This window comes from Dipodomys merriami, unplaced genomic scaffold (assembly GCF_024711535.1).
Source record: "Dipodomys merriami isolate MVZ:Mamm:240054 unplaced genomic scaffold, mDipMer1.0.p SCAF_35, whole genome shotgun sequence".
NCBI classification, from domain to species: Eukaryota; Metazoa; Chordata; class Mammalia; order Rodentia; family Heteromyidae; genus Dipodomys; species Dipodomys merriami.
In genome coordinates, this window is record NW_027205048.1 from 10472600 (window position 1) to 10494257 (window position 21658).

At 48.3% G+C, this 21658-nt stretch overlaps 1 protein-coding gene across 1 annotated transcript in view; it reads left to right on the top strand.

The window, feature by feature from the left end:
* The window catches only part of Grk5 (G protein-coupled receptor kinase 5), a 190439-nt gene extending 185601 nt beyond the window's left edge, over positions 1–4838 (top strand). Inside the window, exon 16 of the mRNA XM_069988136.1 lies at positions 531–4838. Coding sequence (XP_069844237.1) covers positions 531–629 — 99 coding nt within the window. The 3' untranslated portion in view covers positions 630–4838. The remainder of the gene's footprint in view (positions 1–530) is intronic.
* Positions 4839–21658: the final 16820 nt, after the last annotated feature.

Genomic DNA, 21658 nt, shown 5'->3' on the forward strand with positions numbered 1-21658 from the left:
CAGGTGAAGGAGACCTGGTGTTGGAAGGTGATCCCGGAAGACGCGGTGGCTGCTGGGGCAGGGCCCCGGTACTGGCTGGGTCCCCTCCAGCTGATGGCCCCTCAGAAAAGACGGGCCCCTGGATGCCTGCCCCCGGAGGAAGGGTTAGTGTGAACCAAACGAGAAGGGCCCCGGGTGCGAGAACCCTGGAAACGAGTAGATGAGTTACACCAGCCACTCTGCTAAGAAGTGCAGGTTAGCATAAATTATCTCTGGACCTGCAGCTTTAACCATACAGATGCTAAGAAAGAGGCCCCTCCCCCCCGCCTCTTCCAGGCACCAGATAAAACCCTCCAACCTGGTAGAGTGAGTTGAGTGGCTAGGGGACCTGAGTCTGCAGGAGAAAATGCTCAAGTTCTCCAAAGCAAGACGGAGGGAGAGGGCATGTGGCCAGCCCGGGCCCGCTGCCTCTCCTTCCAGAGCCCCACGGGTGTGTGAGCCCCAGGTTTGACTTAGCCAAGCCTTGCATTCTCTCTCTTTCTCTCTGTCAGCATCACAACAATTCCAAGAGTTCGCCCAATTCCAGACCCAGCCATAACCACCACATCAATTCAAACCACATCAGTTCCAACTCCACGGGAAGCAGCTAGTTGCCGCTCGGGCCCGGAAGTCCACATGGAGCCAGACCAAACCCTTCTCCTTGGAAGCAGAACTCGTGCCAGTGGGACTTCCACTGTGGCTGGGCGCCGGAGACGCCCCCGGGAAGCAGGGGGGAGGAGACCGTCCACCCTCGAGCCTCAAGGTTTCTCAAAGAAATTTCCACTCAGGTCTGTTTTCTAAGGCGGCCCCACGCCGGATGGATCGGCCTAGCCCTTGCTGAACCTTGCAATAGAAACCCAATGGGATCTGACAACTTGCACGCATTTTAATAGCATCCTGACTAGAACTGAATTTTGTCTTTATTATTTTTAAAGAAAAGTTTTGTAAATTTCTCTATTGTCTCAGTTTACATTTTGTATATTTGTATTTAAATGAAAGTTGGATTTTGAGGGTGTATATTTTCTGTGCAGCCACTGTTAAGCCATGTGTTTGAAGACATTTTAGAGGGGTACCGGGGGGGGGGGGGGGGGGGAGAATTTACAGAAAAAGAAAAAACAGAAACAAAAACAACCACACACAAAAAAAATGTGACTCCAGACTTCCAGAGCCTCCAATAGGAAAGTGTTTCTATTAAATGTAGAAAATGTTTCACCCTTGACCGTTAAAGGATTGATCCATCTCTCCAACCTTTTCCGTATTGGTTGTTCCCTTTCTGTTGGTTTGGAATGGTGTGAATTTAATGCCTGAGGTGCTCTTGGGCCTCTCCCCGCCCTCCCTGTGAACCCAGGGAGGGGTCCCCTGTTGCTCCCTTTTCTACCGGATCTACCAGACACACCTGGGACGCAGTGGAGACAGAGCTGCCATTGCTGCCCTGCCCTCAGCCACCTCCCTCCTGGAAGGCTGGTACCCAGGGCCGCTCATCTCCAGCCCAGGGGACCCTGCGCCTCTTTCTAAGCAGGTCCCCACTGCTGAAGCCAGCAACTTCAGAGGCGTGTGCTTTGTCTGGAGGCTTCTGTTTTGTGTAGGGAGCATAGCGTTGCTCAGGCCAGCGGTGGAACCCCAAGGGTCCCTGCACTCGCGACTCAGGTGAGCGGAAACAGGAAGCCGGGGTGCGAGTCAGCAGGCCTCGCGTCTGCGTTGGGGAGGGAGGCTTGCCCAGGACTCCTGCTCACTGGGCCCCGACACCTCCGCGGCCCCCACAGACTCACTGGCCCGTGTGGTGTGGATAAGGTGCTGTCCAGCAAATGCGACCAGGCCAGCGAAGCTCAGGACAAACTCCTGGCACTTCCCGGCAGCGCTGGTGTGGAGAAGTTCCGATTGGTTATCTCCAAGTCTCAGACACAATGAGCACCCTGAGGACCATCTGGCTTTGCAAATCAGGGGCCTCTAAAGGCCTCCCAGACTCTTGGGGGGGGGCCACTCCCTGATGCCTCAAGCATCAGACTTGCCCTCACCCCCCACCCTCAATCCTCACTGACGCCCCTCCTGGCTGAGCCCCTGTGTCCAGTTCTGCCTCAAAACCAGTTTTAGCCACCCACAACTGGCAGGGCTTCTCACTGGGGGAGCTGGATTCAGCCTGTTTGGCTTCTCTGGTTAAAATGCAGATTCCAGGCTCTTCCCCAGTCTTACCACTTAGGGATATCTAGGAGTTGGGACCAGGAATCTGCATCTTGTTCATTGATTTATTTACTTGAGAGTTGGAAGTCTCTCCATATAGTCCAGGCCAGCCTTGAACTCAAGATCTGTCCTGCCTCTGCCTCCCGAGTGCTGGAGCCACAGACTTCTGCTACCAAGGAATCTGGCTGGACCTTGCAAAAGCCCTCCGGCCAGGTATAATGGCTCACACCTGTAATCCCAGCACTCGGGAGGCAGAGGTAGGAGTTCAAGGCTAGGCTCACTAGAGAGTGAGACCATCTCAGATAACAACAAAACACTACATGAGCCCTGCAGAATACCAGAGGGTGTTCATGTAAGCTACATCCTATTTCCAAACTCATCCCCCAAACTTTACTGGGGGTCCTGGGGCACACTAATAAAAAGAGTCTGGCCTTGACCACACATCATTTGTGTGGAGGTCATTTTACAAATGAGAAGGAGGAAACAGCCAGCCTTCCCTCTAATCCTAGTAATGCAATGTTACCGCCAAGCCCAGCCCTCGAGGCGGAATCCAAAGCAGACGCCAGCAGCCATATTGGAGTTCCACCAGGAAGTGGGACACTCCGGGATTTCAAGATTTCTCAAGCTCTTGCTGACATCCTTCCTGGGATGCTCGCCAGCCAAGCTACCTCCCCCAGCTGCCATCCAGAAAGTTCCTTCCTTTTTTCTTCCTTGTCAGGTGGATGGGGCAGGAAAGAAATCTCGTTACCCTTCAGAGCCTAGGTACTGGGGACTTCCAACAAATGACTGCAAGGAGCAAGAAAAAGCAAAGCCTGTCTACCACATTGTCCCGAGATATCAGTGGTCCTTCACACCAACTCCAGGGCTAATTCACCTTCCTCCTCATCACCGCTTGTTTGCCCAAGTGCCCAGGGAGGTGGCATGACCACGTGGCCTGTCCCATTCCGTTCCTTTTGGCCCATCCATGGCTTTGTCTCAACAGAAGAGAATCACAAGAACAGTGCCTAGAAACTAGCCGTCCCTGCCAAGTCTTCCTCCAACCCTGCTTTCCGTAGCTGCATTTTTTAAAAGATATTTTTAAATTAAAAACCAGGCTTCCCAACCCTTCACAGATCCAGGGAACGTGTATTCAGACAGTGAATGAATGAAACCCTACCATGCATGTGAGTTCTTCGCAGAAGAGCCTTTCTTGCTCCACGTGTGACATTGTTCTCTCTAGTTCTTGTCCCTTTGGGGTGAGAGTCGAGGTCTCAGGGCATCCGTCTTTGCTTCCGCTGTTTTCGGGGTACAGGCTCTTGTTCTCTATACCCAAGGCAGCCTCTGCTGTGGTCATCCTGACTTACAAGAGTTGGTTGAGCGCTTTGAGGTGGGGTCCCAGAATATCACCCACAATACTAAGAAAGCCTCCATGGCTTCCATCCCCACGTCCACTTATTCTTGAGTCTGAACCCTGAGTTCCAGAGCCGCTCACTTGCATTGCTGCCCAGGTGGCGGCCACAGGACTTGTTGGTCTCCTGAATGCATTGCTGTCTGGGACTGGCAGGCAGCAGGAGAGCAACCGTGCACACACAGGCAGGTGGCCCCGGCGACATGCGTGCCTGCATGGTGAGGTCTCCCTGGTCCTGGGGACATGGGCATGGACACCTCTTTGCAGTAGAGGCATAAATCTCCTGTTGTTGCCTGCCCCAGAGCCCGGCCCTGCTGTTGAAATTCGGCCCTTTCTTTCACACCTGTCCTTTCTCCAAAGGCCCAGGTCATCATTCTGCTTTGTCACCAACTTTGTCACCAGCCTCCACACAGAGAAAGCACGGCAGCCTCCTAGAGCCCAGCACCCAGCCCTGGCCAGCTTGTTGGATAACCAGAAGTCTCCCAGGGAGAGGATGATGAAGTGCTGGTCCAAGTGACATTCAGCTCTTCCCTTCAGCTGTTGTGTGCCCACTTTTCCTGCTGAATATTTGCACCCTTCCAATGGCAACCTCTCAGGTTGACACCTGTTTTCATTACCTGATACTCTGAGACAGGACCTTCTAAGGTGGTGGCCTTTGCTGTAGGAGACAGGATGACATCGTTGTACATTTGGAAGCCATATCGCCATGTTAGTTGTGAAGAGCTGAGAGCTCTTTTCTTCCTGAGCACAGCAGACCCTGATTGGGAACTCCAGGGCACAAGCAGCCACTCAGCCGATGGAGCTCAGAGGTGTGCAGGCTAGACTGCAGAGATGGGACATTTCCTCTGGCTTACACCTAGAGGCTTGCTCTGGGACAGTAATTTAAAACATGTGACAAGCTAGCTCCCTCTAGACACTTTCCCCCAAAGTATCTAGGTATCTTTCCCCAGTCCACAGAGAAGTCATTTTTGTACCAGATTAAAGGTAAATCATTTTAGGAGTCTTGTGGCTACTGGCATTGTTAAGATAATAATAACAATAATTCTAGTATCCAAAGGTTTCTATTTTTTTCAGGGCGATTTTAACATTGATGAATGAAAAATGGTTCCATTTTGGAGGTCACTCCTGAAGGTAACAGCTCTGTTCTGCTGCTCTGAATCCTTTATGTTCCGTTTAATACGCCACAGTGCTGCTGTGTCTAGATAGAACCACTGTTACTGTTTTTGAAGAGGAATAAACTCCTTAGTGAAAACAGCATTGCATTCCTTTCCTTCCACTGAGCTCTTGTCTTCTTCCGTCTGTGGATGACAGTTGATAACCTTGAAAGACACCCAGACCTGCTGCTGTGGCCTCTGGTTAACCCTTGTTCAGGTTCACAATCCACATGCCATCCACTCCCTGAGCTGCCCTGGGCAGCCCTATGCCAGTGGCTAGGGCCTAAGTAGGCCATCCAGACTCTTACCAGGCATCAGCTTCCGAATGGAGACTCAGTAGATGTCTGCAGAAGGCTCCAGCCTCTTGGCACCAAGCAGCAGGGGGTGGCAAGGGCCACAAAGCCAGACAACACAGTTGGACCTGCCACCTGATGTGTGTCCTACAGTAGCAGTGGGTTCTACAGAAAGGCTCTCGGATGTTCAGCCTTCGCCTCGGGAAGCCAACATGGCACATGGCCCTCATGCTGTCCATAAGAGGCTTGATTGAAGGCCTGAAACCTTGTAACTGGAGAATGAGCGTGGCTTTGGACTCAGAGAATTCCTTACTAACCCTGTGACCTTGAGCTGGCAGCTCTAGGCCATCTGTCAAGTGAGACACATGAGTTATAAAAGCTCCATGACAGCTGGGTACTGGTGGCTCATGCCTGTAATCCTTACTACAAGCTGAGATTTCAGGATCACAGTTCAAAGCCAGCCCAAACAAGAAAGTCCATTAGACTCTTATTGCCAACTAATCCCATACTAAAAAAAAAAAAGCTTAGGGACAGTGCACAGGCCCTGAGTTCAAGCCCTAGGACTGGCCAAAAAAAGCTCCACAGCAAAGAGCCTGGAGAATCCTGTAAGAACATATATGATGCTCCGCACACTGGCCTGTGCCCTGAAGATCCCAGTTACTCTAGACGTTTCTAGATCCCTGTGATCTATAAGCAGGCCCTTGGCTCCCCACACTCCGCTATACCCCAGCCTAGGGTAGAGCTAGATGCTCTCTGGGCAAATGGGCAAGGACTAAACCGTTGGAGTCTAGGTTAAGGCTCATTTCTGCCCTGAGTCAGTACAGAGAGCGAGGTCCATATCACACCTCTGGGGGTAGGAATTGCAGGACTTTCTTCCCCTTGCCTTTCCTAATTACAAGAATGAGTTAAAGATAGGATGTACTTGGCAGGGGGGTGGGAGGTGGGGGGAGGGGGAGGAGAAGTGCCGGGGTGGGGGGGAAGTCTCTCGTTGGGAATGGATGGAAGTGCAGCTATAACTGAAGAAAGGTGTCTCCTGGGATGGAGGGAAGAACTGTGGAGGGATGAGGGGAAAACTAGAGCTCAGAGCTGAGGAACCAATACCCAAGGGTTTGTAGATTATGTGGGGTGACAGAAGATGAAGGGGCGAAGGGAACTGGCACTCCAACCTCAGGCAGGAGGCCCCGTGGGGAATGGGAAGACCTCACCCAGCTTCATGGTGCTCCGTCCTGTTTCTGAGACACTCCAATAGCTTCCACTGCTCCAAAGAGGCACCTGACAGATGAGCCGCCACCCTTCCTGGAATGGGTCTGCAGGAGAAACCCTCACTCCACAGACTGCTTGCCAAGGCCCCAGTACCACTCTGTCCGTGGATGTAGGTGAGGGCACCACAGGGTTTCTGGCACATCTCCAGGAGATGGGCAACCCAGGGCACCACAGTGTCAGGTTCTACCCTTCAGGGAAGAGGGCCCTTTTAGTGGATTGATGAGAACTTGCACCCTCAGGAGCCCTCAAGCTACAGCAGGCCCAGCATGTATACCATTCTGTCCTGCAGATCCTCAGGGTCAACACTACCCAGGCCTCAGTCAGTTGTCACGGGGCCCAGGGAAACAGCAGGTAAGAGACTCAGTTGGCTGATCTAGAGATGAGTTCCAGAGTCTACAGACCAGCAGACACTGGAAGCCTAGGAGACACACAACAGGCTTGCCTCTTCCACTTCAAGCAGAGGCACTTCAATATATGCGATTGATCCAGCAGGCCTGGAGCAGGTGGGGGCTATGTTTGAAACAAGCTCCCAGGTGAACTGCTGGTTTATGGGCCACGTGTTGAGACTGGAGTAGGACCTGCCCTCCTAGCATCTTTTCCTTCAGATCCTACAGATGCTTAGTGCTGGGAGCTGAAGTGTTCACATGGCTACAAGAGATATGGGAGCTTGTGGATACCCAAAAACAGGACCTTAAAATGAGACCTCCTGAAGTCTGACTCAGGGACCCCCCAGCTCTCAATCCATTCTCACCCTTCCTTTTGTAGATGTCTCTGGTGATCCACTCCTCTTCCTATAGTCATCCATCCACTGAACCTTGGACCTCACAGGTCAGTCTGTTCCTCACCTCTAAGCTACAGACCCTGATTCCTGTCATGGCCACTGATCTTCCAAACCCTCTCTAGCTCATGACCTTTCAGCCTCCTCTCATGCTGCTAACCACAGGGCCCTCACATGACCCCCCTGAGAGGGAGCACGCTCAGGACACATGCCACTAGACATAACATGCTCATACAAATCAGCTGCTCACTCACTGACACACAGCACTGTATGGGCAGAATTTGTCCCAAGGCCATCTCACAGGGCTGCCAACCTTGAGTGTCCAGCCTTTGCCTAGCCCCTGAGACCCCGCAATGTAAAGAGGGTTAGAGAAAGGGAACTGCTGCCACATGGTGCCCATACTGCTGCCCAGCACTGTCCCCTCCAGCAGAGCACAGTCTAGTTCTCAACACTGGCATCTGATGCCCTACCCACAGCCCCACCTGCTACCTGGAATCCAGGTGGATGGGAGTTTGGAGGCCAAGACAGGGTCCAGCAGGGACTCCTAAGATCTTAAGATTAAACTTCTTTTCTCTTTCCCTCCTCCCTCCCTTCCTTTTTCCTTCCTTCCTTTCTTCCTCCCATCCTTCCTTCCTTCCTTCTTTAATTTCTTAACCTTTTTCTTATTTCTTACTGCTGATAACTGCAGCTTGAACTTAAGACCTTACTCTTGCTTAGCTTTTTCACTTAAGGCTGGTGCTCTACCACTTGAGCCACACCTCCACTTCCAGCTTGTTGATAATTAATTGGTGATCAGAGTCCCATTGACTTTTTACCCCAGCTAGCTTCAAAACAAGGTTCTCAGATCATAGCCTCCTGAGTAGCTAGGATCAAAGGCTTGAGCCACAAATGCCCGGCAATTAAGCTTCTTTCCATTTGTTGTTCTCATTATTAGGATTTTTTAAACATGTTTTCTCCACGTAACATATGCCTCTATCATATAAATCAGAGAGCACTGCAGTTTCAAAACTACATCTCCACAACCCAAGGCCCTGCCAACACATTGATTTTAGACAGCTGACCTCCAGAACTGTAAGTGGATAAATTTACATTGTCTTAAGCCACTAAATTTGTCATTATTGTTATAGTGACCATAGAAGCTAATACACCATGCCTTTAAAAAAGAATAGATTTCATAAGTGCAATATGTTGTAAGTTGTCATCTTCCCCTTGTTGATTTCCTTTGGGTTTTGTGGGTTGTCAGTAAAGTTCCATTTGAGAATCCTGCCAGAGCCCTTCCAGCCAAGGCAAACACAGAAGCAGGAGCCCATCTTGCCCACTTTTGGCCAGAGAGACCAATTAGGGCCCAGTGTGAGGTTGAGGGTGGGGCTTTGAGCCAGGAGAACTGGTGTAAGCCCAGGCTTTGCAGACAGCCAGCTCTGCATCTTGGCAGAGCTTGTTCCTGTATGTTGTGGATGTGGTTTTTCCCCAAATGCTCATTGCTGGCCTGTGGTTCCTAATGTAGCAAGACTAGGGAATGGAGGGCCTCTACCAGACCTAGGAGCTGGTGGGTCATTGATGCCCCACTCCTGGGAGGGACTAATGCATCTCTCTCAGGAACAGGTTAGGGCTGCTGCGACTAGATTGGTTACCCAGAAAACAGGTGCTACAACTTAAGTTCAGCTTCTTCACTTGGCATGTGACCCCTCTTCTCTCAGCCCCACTTGGCACCCTCAAATTCAGCTCCCCCATGCAATGCCATTTACCATTTATAACAGCCTAAGACTCTCCCTAGATGTGGCTTCCTGAGCTTGGACTTTTTGACCTTAAAACTCTGGGCCAAAATAAATTTTCTTTACAGTTTACCCAGCTTTGGGGCATTTTGTTATTGGAACACACGAGAAACTAAGACCATTCCCTAACTCTAAATCTCTTCCCCTGTAAAATTCACTCAGCATTCACTCCACAGAGGTTTCTAGTAGGCTCTTACTAGTGTGGTTTCATGCCATGCCCCACTGTGTTTGTTATTATAGCTCTGTAGTATAATTTAAAATCTGGTACTGTGATATGTACAACATTGCTTTTTTTTTTTGCTCAGGATTGCTTTTGATATTCAGGCTCTTTAAGGTTTCCATACACTTTTTAGGATTGACTTTTTTGGTTTCTGTAAAGAATCACATTGGAATTTTGATGGGAATTTCATAGCATCTGTAGATTGCTTTTGGTAGTAGATCCTTCATTTTTCAGTGTAGCCATTTTTGTACTATTAATTACCCCAATCCATGAACATGGATTCTAGTGTCTTCTTCCATTTCTTTCTTAAATTTTTATTATTATAATCATCATGATCATTATTTTGGCACCAGTACTAGGGCTTGAACTCGGGGCTAAGGCACTGTTCCCGAGCTTTTTTGCTCAAAGCTGGTGCTCTACCACTTGAGCCATAGCTCTACTTCCATATTTTTGGTGGCCAACCAGAAATAAGAGTCTCACGGGCTGGGCGCCAGTGGCTCACTCCTGTAATCCTAGCTACTTAGGAGACTGAGATCTGAGGATCAGGGTTCAAAGCCAGCCTGAGCAGGAAAGGCCATGAAACTCTCCACCAGAACACTGGAAGTAGCGGTTGTAGCTCAAGTGGTAGAGTGCTCACTTGAGCTGAAGAGCTGAGAGACAGCGCTCAAGTTCAAGACAGCCCAGAGTTCAAGCTCCACAACCAAAAATAAATAAAAAAATAAATAAGAGTCTCATGGATTTTTCCTGTCTGGGATAACTTCAAAACATGATCTTCAGATCTCAGATTTCTGATTAGTACTATAGGTGTGAACCACTGGCATCCTGCTTTTCAAAGCATTATAGTTTTCATTCTAGAGATTTTTCATTTCCTTGGTTTTACTTCTTCAGATTTTTTCTATCATTGAATAGAATTGATTTATCAGCCTGCTCATTTTTGATGTAAAGCAAAACTACTGCCAGGCACTGGTGGCTCACGCCTGTAAATCCTAGTCACTCAGGAGTCTGAGATCTGAGGATCATGGTTCAAAGCCAGCCTGAGCAGGAAAGTCTGTGAGACTCTTATCTCCAATTAACCACCAGAAAACTGGAAGTGGTACTGTGACTCAAGTGATAGAGCTCTTGCTTTGAGCTGAAGAGCTGAAGGACAGCACCCAGGCCCAGACTGACAAGCCCCATGACTGACAAAAAAATAAAGGAAAGCTGCTGATTTTTGCTTGCTGGTTTTATGTCCTGCTACATTGCTAAAAGTGTCAGATCTAGGAGGTTTTGGGGTGTTTTTTTTTGTGAAGTCTCTGGGGTCTTTTAAGTATAAGATCATATCATTTGCAAATAAGAATAATTTCTTCCATCCCTATTTGAATCTCTTTACTGGTTTATCTTTCTTCATCGCTCTGCCTACATTGAATAAGAATGGAGAAGTTGGACACCCTGGTCTCATTCCTGACTTTAAAGGAAATGATTCCTCTTACTTCCTGTTTGGTATGAGGCTTGACACATGTTTGCCGTAAATAGGCTAATAATAATATGCTGAGATGCATTCCTTCTGTTCCTAATTTCTTTAGAGTCTTTATCAGGACTCTAAAACCAGTTTGGTTTTTGTCAAAGGCCTTCTGCTCCTATTGAGATGATCAATTGTCCTTGTTTCTTTTTATGTGTTGTATTACATTTATTGATTTTCACATGTTGAACTATCCTTGCATTCCTGAAAATGAAGCCAACTTGATCATAGTGTATAATGTTTTAATGTGTTGTTGAATTTGGTTTGAAAATATTTTGCTGAAAATGCTCGCATATATATTATGTTCATCATAGAAATTGGTCTATAATTTTTCTCTCTTTTTTTTTTTTGTTCTTGTCTGAAGCACTGTGGAGGAAGATTGTGAGTCAGAATGGAAGCTTGGTGGGAAGCATGACTCCATAGATTAGTTATTTCTGCCATGGAAAGGGAGGAGAAATGGTATCTCAGTAATCATTCATAAGCTCAAGAACCTTGTCTATTTTTTCTAGTACTAACTCTCTTGAATTTTAAATGCTATCATTTACTAGTTCACTTCCATATGTTGGCTGATGAAACATTTTGGATTTTGCTTTCTTTTCTTTACTTTTTTTTTTTTTTTGAGATGAAGTCTCCCTCCAAATCTCTAACTCATGAGTTCAAGAAATTCCCTACCTCTGCCTCTCAAGTGTCTGGAATGAAAAGATCATGGTACCTGAAGTACCTTCCTGGATCTTAGAGGAGGAGGAAAGAGAAGATGTTTGCATAGACAATGTACCAAATCACACAGGATACAAAGTAACAGTCCTAAAAACTACTCCATCAACAATCATTCACTAAGGTTGGTCAAGAAGGGCTGTGTTTTCCAACAACACAAAACACAAAGCATTCTCAAAATTAGGCCTAAATACCGGGATGCTGGTGATTTATGCCTGTAATCCTACTCAGGAAGCTGAGATCTGATCACTTTCCAGGGAGGAAAGTCCATGAGGCTCTTATCTCCAATAAACCACCAGAAAACAGATAGTAGTGCTGTGGCTCAAGTGGTAGAGAGCTTTCCTTGAGCTGAAGAACAGCACCCAGACCCAGAGCTCAAGCCCCACAACAGACCAAAACAACCCCCCCCAAAAAAAAACAAAAAGCAAAAAACAAACAAACAAACAAAAAAAGCTAAGCCTAAATAACAAAGCTCTTGGCTTTTACCCATTTCTTCTTTCCATGCCCAACTGTTTGGACTTCTTCCATTGTATTCCAGGTGTAGACAACATGTTTATTAAGCGCTCCACCCTCAGACCCACAGAGACATGAGGTGGAATTTTGGCTTTGCCACTTGCTCACTATGTGACTTTGGGAAAATTGCTTAATCTCTTTCAGTCTCTTCATCTGAGAAGCTGATCTAACCATGTAGCTGCCCTATATTTGACTGTTGTGGGAAATATAAAGCCCTGAGTATACAGGTACCCATGTGAAATTAGTGTTGTTGAGAAGTGGAGACCCCCATGCCACCCCCACCAAGAAGAAGAGAGGGGCAGGTGGCAATAGCCCTGAGGGAGGAGGACAATTGAAGCTCCTTCCATTTTCTTTTTGCAGAGTCAAGTCATCACGGCCATGGTGGTTTCAAAAAGACCCTCCCACCCCCACCCCACCCCCCAGCCAGGCTGTGATCTTGTTCATGTCAGATGAATCTTTGTTGTCCCCGATTGGGACTAGGGCTGGACTGTGGCAGGACTTAGGGAGCCCCATTCCTGCTGTGGCTGCTGGCAGGGCCCCTGGGCCCCAGGAGACCTTTTCCAGTACTCCATCCTTTGTCCCTTAGCCCTCTCGGGAAAGTGCAAGCCTTAGTGCCTCTCATGCTTTCTGTCCCTTGTCCTCTCCATTGCTCGGACTGCCTCTCTCTGTTTCAGTCTCTGTCAGAGTCTTTCTGGCCCGGATCTCAGGCTCTTGCTGAGCGTGGAGCCTCTGTCTTTCTCTCCTCTCCACTTCTTCCAGCAGTCTTCATCCCCTCAAGTCTCCTCTCTCCAAAAAGCCATCCATCCCCCATTGCCAAGTCCCAGCCACCGAAGGGGTTCCACTCCCTGGGAAGGTGGAGTATGGGGTCCCAGAGACCACAGAAGACACACAGTGAAGGAATCAGGCTCCCATGGAGCCACAGCTTTACCCATCTCCTTCATTTGGCCATTTCACTGATTTGTTTCTAACACATCCCACATGGAATAACAAACAACCACCCTACTTTGTCTTCCAGGGCTTTCCTGCCCAGGAACTTTGTCATCCCACAGCCTCTTGCCTCCAGGAGAACAGGCAAGGGATGCACAGCGTGATCCTGGCCGCAGAATCCGAGGGTGGAATTGGAGTCAGGTTTTCTGGGTTTCTTTTTCCCACGGCCTATCCAATCCATTTCAGTTTTTCAGGCAAGACGTGTCCTGGCTGGCAGCGTGACTGGCCTCAGATTCAGCTGGCAGGATGGGGACATACTTCTTGTCTCTTGGCATAAGGCTCCACCTGGCCTGTGGATCAGTGCCCCAGACATCTTTTGGCAGCTGCCGGAGATTTTCCCAGTTCACCCAATTGGAAACTGTCCAGGCCCCCATGTTAACTGGAAGTAGGTTGGCCCAAAGCTAACCAAGATCTCCCTTCAACTTCCTCAACACCCAGCTTCTTGTTCTAAGACCTTGGGCCAGACCCACAGAGAGAAAGAGACAGAGACAGAGAGACAGAGACAGAGACAGACAGAGAGACAGAGACAGACAGAGAAAGAGTAGAAAAGAAGGAAGGAAAAAAGGAAAGGGAGGGAGGGAGGGAGGGAAGGGGAGAGGCAGGGAGGGAAGGGAGGGAAGAAAGGGAAGGAAGAGAGGGAGGGAGGAAAGGGAAGGGGAGGGAAGAAGGGAAGAAAGGAGGGAGGGAAGGAAGGAAGAAACACCAAAGTAAAAAGATGAGGGATGCAGCGGCTTTGTGACAGGTTCTTGGGGGTTCAGAGAAAGTCCTTTCACGTAGCCTGGTCTTGGCCTAGGACAGGCCCAAGTAACTTCAAATTTCCCAAAGTGCTGGTCCAACTACGGAAGCCATTGGTTCTCACAGGAGATTCGACACAGAAGCAGAGGGCCTGAGGTTGGGAAGTGTTATTCCAAAGGTTCCGCCCATGGCGCCACGCTCGACGCTGGGTGGCTCATGGCCAGTAGGCAGGGGTGCAGTCCGAGGCACAGGCTGTGGCTCGTGCTGGCCCCGCAGCAGCTCCTGAAGCTGGGCTTTGTGGCCATTTCCAGGCCAGGGTTGGTGAGAGGAGACTGACATCACAGCTCTATTGGAGCGTAATTAGTGCAAATTTAAAAGGCTCAAAAATAATATTTCTATTTTGGAAAGAGCATTTATTGCTCTCCTCTTAAACTGGTTTAATAGGTATATCTGTGTGGGGAGGGCTTGAACTCAGGGCCTCATATTATTAGCTTTTTTGCTCAAGGCTGGTGTTTTATCACTTGAGCCATGCTTCCACTTCCAAAATTTTGCTGGTTAATTGGAGATAAAAGTCTCTTGGATTTGTCTGCCATAGCTGACTTCAAACCAAGATCCTCAGATCTCAGCCCTCTGAGTAACTAGGATTATAGTCATGTAGCTACTGGCTCCCACCAGTCTTTTTTTTTTTTTTTTGCAGTCTTTTGTTTTTGTTTGTTTATTTATTTATTGAAACAAGGTCATACTATGTAGCCCTGGCTGGCCTAGAACCCTTGATCCTCCAGCCCCTGCCTCCTGAGTGCTGGGATTATAGGTGTGAACCACCATACTCAGCCCTCTGTTCCTCCCCTTCCCATTCTTCACATACCACTGCCTTGGCATGAGTTCAGATTTGCTTTTTATTCATTTTGCCCACTGCCCAACATGGGTTCCATTTCTGTTCTCCTTGGATGAACTCTGCTGATCTAGAAATTATCTACAACCAAGAATTCAGGGCTTTGCCCCCCACTTATCCAGCCACGCCCCCCTCCCCTTCCCCCCCCCCCCCGTGGTCTTTAGAGCCATTAGAAGCCTGAGCATGCTCAGTAGATGTTTAAAGTATGCTTTGCAAGAACCACTGGAATTGTCTGAACGGTGCAATACTCACTTCCGCAGAAGGCACACCAGCAGCCAAAACTCTGGCAAGCAAGCACACAGAGCAGGCAAGTGGCTCCCCTATTTATCCCTCACACAGCAGGCTCTGCCCCTCTGCTCAGATTAGTTGAGCTCAAGTTCTTGATTGTTTGTGATTGGCTAGTTTGAATAGGGTAAAATGTATTTACACGAGGTGACTTTGAAATAAGATAAACAGTACACAAGTCATCTCAAAATAGACCATACCCTCGGCTATTTCTCAAACAATCTGAGGTTTGTCTTTTTTTTTTTAGATACTGTACATAAGTACAGTTACATGAGCAAGGTAATGAGTCCATTTCCTATTGAGCATTGTTACCCCCTCTTTGTTTTTTCTTTTCTTTTATTTTATTATATTTGTGAACATACTGTACAGAGGGGTTACAATAAACAAAGGAGGAGGCTGAGGTTTGTCTTCTGAAGTGTCTTAATTCCATCTTGGAAAAACCAGTTAAGACAAAACCTTACACTCCAGAAATCCTACCTTATCCTTATTCCAGAGCACTTCCTCTTTCACATGCAGGCCAAAGCAGGAACTTTGCTAGAAAAGAGTTTTCTGCCAGTGGTGTACCGCCAAATGTTGCACTGCAGGGGCTGAGGGGGCGGTCCTAGCATTTGCCTGTATCTGTCTGTGGTGTAAACATCCCCTCCCCCAGGGAGGCTCTAATTCCCAGTGTGCTGCTGGGTCCTGAAAGAGGAGCTTGGAAGAGAGGCGCACAACTGGCCCTCACGAGCCTTGCTGGACCTCACACACCCCTGAGACCATGGTGGGATGGATGCAAATGACCCCCGAGGCCACATGTCCCTTCCCCCACTCCCTCTGTGCCTTCCCCCACTCCCTCTTGTCCCCAGGAGTGTACATGTTGTGGGGGGGAGAGACTTTGCTTTAGCCAGCTTGTACCCTTTCCCCCAATCCCTGTCCCACCTTCGGCCTCTCCCCTTCCTCCCGGTGGCACAGGAAGAGGAGGGGCAGCAGCCACCACCCTGGCCTACCACATGGTCCGGTCCGTGGCCAACCCTTCTCTTGTTTTGTTTTCAGAACTAGAAAGCAAACCAAATGCACTTACTGGTTTGGGTTTGTTTTTTGTTTGTTTTACCAGAATGTAAAAGGAAAATACATATGTGTTACTGAATGCAGATAGAAAGCCAAGGGATAGGTAGCGGCCACTGAAAAGAACACGCTGAAGAGGCCGTGGTAAAGTGGGCTTGGGGGGCCCGCAGGTCCCATGAATGTGGTTGTGGAGGACCAGGCTGGGGTGGCCCCAGGAAAAGAAGGGGACAGCAAGTCTGGGCTGAGGGAGGTCAGCTTGGAGTCCAAGGGGATTATATGGGAAAGAGGGGAACCGTGCTAGAAATGAGGATCAGAGAAATGACCCGAAGGCAATACCAGAAGTCTAGGAGTACAGGGTTTTACCAAAAGCTTGCATGATGCAGAATCTTACACATTCAAGAATGTTAAACATTCAACATTCAAGTCTACCTGCCCGACACAGTGATTTTTTTTTCTTTTTTCAGTGCTGGGATTTGAACTCGAGGCCTACATGCTTGCTAGGTAGGTGCTGTATCACTTGAGCACACAGCTAGCCCATAAGTGACCATGTTCATAGCAATTTCTTTTTTTCTTTCCTTTTTTTTTTTTTTTTTTTTTTTGCCAGTCCTAGGGTTTGACTCAGAGCCTGGGCACTGTCCTTGAGCTTTTCTGCTCAAGGCTAGCCCTCTACCACTTTGATCTACAATGCCACTTCTGGTTTTCTGGTGGTTAATTGGAGATAAAGAGTCTCACAGACTTTCCTGCCCAGGCTGGCTTCTAACCACAATCCTCAGATCTCAGCCTCCTGAGTAGCTAGGATGACAGGTTTGAGCCATGGCACCTAGCTTGGCTAAACAATTTCTTACCTTGTTCCACACAGGAAGCCTCTTTCTCCTGAGGGTAGGTAAGTTGTGTCCGGCTGCCCAGATCTACTTCCCAGTTTGAGGACAACATCTTGCCCCTGTCCGTGACTCCCATGTTTATGCACACATACCTTTTACCCAGCCTGAGCAAGGCATTGATGCGAAGATCCAGGAAACCATCCCCACCCTAGAGGAAAAACTAGCCTGTGTGTCTTCCACATAGTTTCTTTCTGAGACATTTCCAGAGAAACTGACCCAAGGTACTTGCCTTGTATAAGGCTGTAGCTCCTCAGCCCTGAGAGAAGACACTCCTCTGGGCCTCTTAGCCAGGGTGGGAAGAGCAAGGGAAAGGGAGGGGAAAAAATTACAGATGTTTTGTCTCAGGATTTTGGAGAGCAAAGCTTGGTCCTCACTGAATTGAAAGCACTGTTGGGCTGGCTGTGGCTTTGTTCACTGAAAGAAGGACAAACAGGCATGGGTGGCTCACGCCTGTAATACTAGCTACTCAAGAGGCTGAGATCTAAGGATCACAGCCCAATATCAGCCCAGGCAAGAAAGTCTCCAATATATCTCCAAAAATCTAACAGTAGACCTGTGATTCAAGTGGTAGAGTACCAGCCTTGAGTGAAAAAGCTCAGGGACAGCCCCCAGGACTGAATTCAAGCCCCAGTTCTGGAAAATAAAATATTTAAAAATGGATCATGCTGCCTGCATACCTTCTTGGTGATTCTTGGATATATCTTGGGTCTTTCCAGGGGTGGGCTCCTATAAAATGAAAAGTTCAAGGTTCCCCTCAGAACAGTTGGCACCTGAACTCAATGCCCACCTTTCTCAACAAATAGTAAGAAATAATAGAGGGCTGGGAAGGTGGCTCAGTGGTAGAGCGCTTGCCTTGCATGCCTGAGGCCCTGGGTTCAATTCCTCAGCACCACATAAGCAAAAAGGAAAAAAGCCAGAAGTGGCGCTGTGGCTCAAGTGGTAGAGCGCTAGCCTTGAGCTGAAGAGCTGAGGGACAGCGCCCAGGCCTAGAGTTCAGGCCCCACAACCGGACCCCCCCCCCGCAAAAAAAAAAAAAAAAGAAAGAATAGAAAGAGAGACACAGGTAGTTCTTTCCCAGTTTCTCCTGATGCTAGCATCTCACAAAACTCTAGAACAGTGCCACACTCAGGATACTGACTTTGATGGTCAACATACAGGCCATGCTGGCCGCCACAAGGACTTCTCCTGGGGCTGTTCCAGGGCCCACTCCCACATCCCAATCTTCTGTCACCTTCTCACCTGCACCTCTGAAAGCTTGTAATTTCTATAAATGAGATCAGAGCCAGGTGCCGATGGCTCACACCTGTAATACTAGCTACTCAGGGCTGAGATCTGAAGATTGCAGTTCAAAGCCAGCCCAGGCAGGAAAGTCTGTGAAACTCTTATCTCCAATAAACCACTCAGAAAACCAGAAGTGGTGCTGTGACTCAAGTGGTAGAGCACTAGCCTTGAGCTGAAGAACCCAGGGACAGCGCCCAGGCCCAGAGTTCAAGCCCCACAACCGACCAAAAGAAAAAAAAAAGAGATCAGACCCTTTGTAATCCTTTGAGATTTTTCATTCAGCATAATTCACTGGAGATCTGTCAGGTTCTTACATGTGTTCATTATGACGAACATCGGACATAAATAACCAAAAGGTTCACAGACTCAGAAGTCTCAGTTCATGATGGCAGGGAGGAGGAGGATGGCAGAGTAGCTTAAAACATGGCTGTCAGGAAAAAGAGACAGAGACAGAGACAGAGAGAGACAGAGAGAGAGAGCGCACCTAAGCTAGCTGGCTCTCCTTTCTCCCCTTTTATTCCCTCTAGGCCCTCAGGATAACACCACCCATATTCAGGAAAGGTCTTTCCTGTTTAGTTAGCTTGCTCTGGAAATTGCTCTCTCTCTTACACACACACACACACACACACACACACACACACACACACACACACACACACACACACAGAGGAGGGGTGATTTGCTAATCTCCTAGGTGCTTCTTAATCCAAATTGACAAAAAAGACTACTCATAACTTTATGTATATGAATAATCATTCCTCTGTATGTGTGTGTGTGTGTGTATGCCTCTGTGGATATGAGTGCACGCCAATCTTGAGACTTAAACTCAGGGCACTGTCCTTGAGCCTTTGTACTCAAAGTTAGTGCTCTACCATTGAGCTACAGCTCCACTTCCAGCTTTTTAGTGGTTCATTGGAGATAAGAGTCTCACAAACATTCCTGTCTGGGCTGGCTTCACATTGTGAATCTCAGCTCTCAGCCTCCTAAGGAGGATTCCAGGTGTGTACGACCAGCACCCCATGGGTCATTCGATTTTATTACTATGGTTTGGGTGGACCACAGGTTGGCCAGCCATTCACTTAGTGAAGGACAACCAGGTGGCTCTAGAATTTGGGGCTAGAATAAAGTTGTGAATTTTCATGTGAAGTGTTTTATGTGAGCATAACTATTCATTTCTTTAGGCTGGTGGCCTAGGAGGGAAGATCCTAGGCTTTGGGGCAGGTACGTTTATTTTTAAAGGGAGCTGTGAAGGTGTATTCCAGAATGGTTCTACCTTTTCATATTCTCACCAAGTGATCCAATATTTTCAAATCCTCACCAGCGTTTGATGTTGGATCTGTTGATCCTTTTAGCCATTCTGACAGGCATTATTCTTACTGTTGTTGTTTTAATTTTCATTTCCCTAACATTTTTTTGTTTTGGTCATCAGAGTCTCATATTTTTGCCCAGGCTGGCCTTTGACCGCAATCTTGCTGCTTCTACCTCATGATTGGCTAGAATGGTAGTTGTGTGCCATTGTACCTAGCCAAACATCTTTTCATGTGTAGTTTTCATATGGAAAAGTGTATTATCACTGATGAAATACCTGTATGAGATTTTTGCCACACAGATTTTCATTTGATTGCTTGCTTTTGTTCTTGTGGATCAAACCCTTCTTCATGCCAAGACCAACACTCACTTTACCACAGAGCTACAACCTAGCTACAGGATTGTTTTGTTTTCTTACAGTTGAGGTTTGAGAGTTGTCTCTGTGTTCTAGGTGCCAGTCCTTATTGGTTATGAAGGCTGAGTAAGGCCGAAGGCCCCAGTTCTTCCATTTTCCTTGTGATCCTGCTTAGTCAATGGCAGAGCAGGTCTCCTGAGAGGGAGTCAGCCAGGCTGGGTTGCTGCCGCAGACATCCTCTGGAGGGATCCATCTCTCATGGCCCTTAGCTTTCTTCAAGCCCTGGTGGCAGGGCCAGTGTTTAGCTACAGAATCAACTTCCTCCATGTGGCTCCATCCTGCATACCAGAGATGACCAGCAGGCTCTGATGGTGACAAAGGAGTCTCCCTTCTCCCTAGGAGGCAACAGATGCGGCCATGCTATAAACTGTTCCACGTCCGAGCCTTCGTGTCATATCCTGCCTCTCAGTTCTTTGCCACGGTTCCCAGCCTATAGATCCCTGTCATCCATGGTGGATCAAAGCAGGATGCCTGCCCTTGGCTTCTGGCCTGAAGGAATAAGTGATAAGCCAGGCCCTCCCCTCTCCAGAGCTCTGTGTGGAGTTGACAGCATCACAGAACATTTTTCCTTCTACATATAAAGAGAAAAAAAAATGGTCCAGTAAACTGGTTCAACCTATTATGAAATTCTGGTTTCTACAGCCTGAACTTGAGTAAAACTGGAACCTGAGAAACCACATTTACCATCCCCCCTTTGCCCTCCACCTCTTCCTATTTCCTGGGGCCTCCTTGGGCCCACAGAGAGGGGTTCTTGTTAGAAAAGGTCATCTACAAACCAGGCCTTCTATATCAGATGAGCTGCCAAGATTGCTTTTCTGTTTCATCTAAACCCCAAATACCTCAGAACCAGCACCTGCAAGTTTTCCTAGCATATCCTTTGAACTTGCTGCAAGTTCAACTATAGAAGGCGTCATTTCTCGGTTACAATTTAGCTGCCTTCTGCCAGGCCAGGCCAAGCCAAGACCAGACAAAGCAGTTTGCTTCCAAGAAACGCCCTGGTCCTCCCTTCCTCTCGACTTCCCAACGACTCCCCAAACCAGAAAAAAACTGGAAATAAGAACTTCCACAGCAGCACCCTTCCTTGGCTCAGCATAACCACAGTAGGAAGAATAAAGCTCTTGGCCTCCTCCTCCTCCTCCTCCTGCTCCTCCCCTTCTCGTCTGAACTGGGAACACCACCAGCAGGAAGTGCACTGAGGCAGGCGATGGATGGGTACACCCAGACAGGACAGATGTAATTAGCAGCCTCATTCTTTGTGTGCACAGAATAGATAGCAGGATGCCACCACCCACATGATGCTTTGGCAAATGTGCCATCATTCATCTTCACAAACAATTCAACGGATCTTTGAAAAGTGCCTACGACCAGGAAAGAAAGGCATGGAAAAAAACCCGAATGACGACTCAGCCTGACTTCCAAAGTTACTTGAGAGTTGCTCTGAGGACAGTGAAGCCAAACCAAGTAGTTCACTCTCCATATTCAGATGGAGAGCACCCAGCGGTCCCCGGGCATGCAGCAGTGCATGGTGGGAAGAGCGTTCCACCCTGAGGTTCCTTATGTAACTGTCACCTGAGACCCAAAGGCCTTGTTTTTCCCATCTGCTTAATGGGCCTTCCCATCTGTCTCTGGCCTTGCAGAAGGCTCCGGAGAGGAAGAAGATGTCTTTGTGACCTCCAGTGTGGGCACTGCTAAGGGAGAGCCTCAGGGACTGCAGCCATGTGCGTGGACATCAGGATAAGTCAGGCACATCAGGTGGGTGAACAGACTCTTCCAGCACATTCCACACAGGTATACCTCCACTTCACTGGATCTATGCCCAAGACACCCAAGGATTCATCATGTAAGCCTCACAGCCTGGCCTTTGCAGAGGGCAGTTGTTGGGAGATACAAGGTCCATTCTATTTTTCTCTGGTTTTCCTTGAGCCCTGAAGGAGAACCAAATGTGAATGTTGCGGGGGAGGTAATTAGTCTCCTCATTTCTCTCCTGTGTCCCCCACACCAGAAGGCCCCCTCCCCCACAGCCTCACACCTTCTTCTCTGGC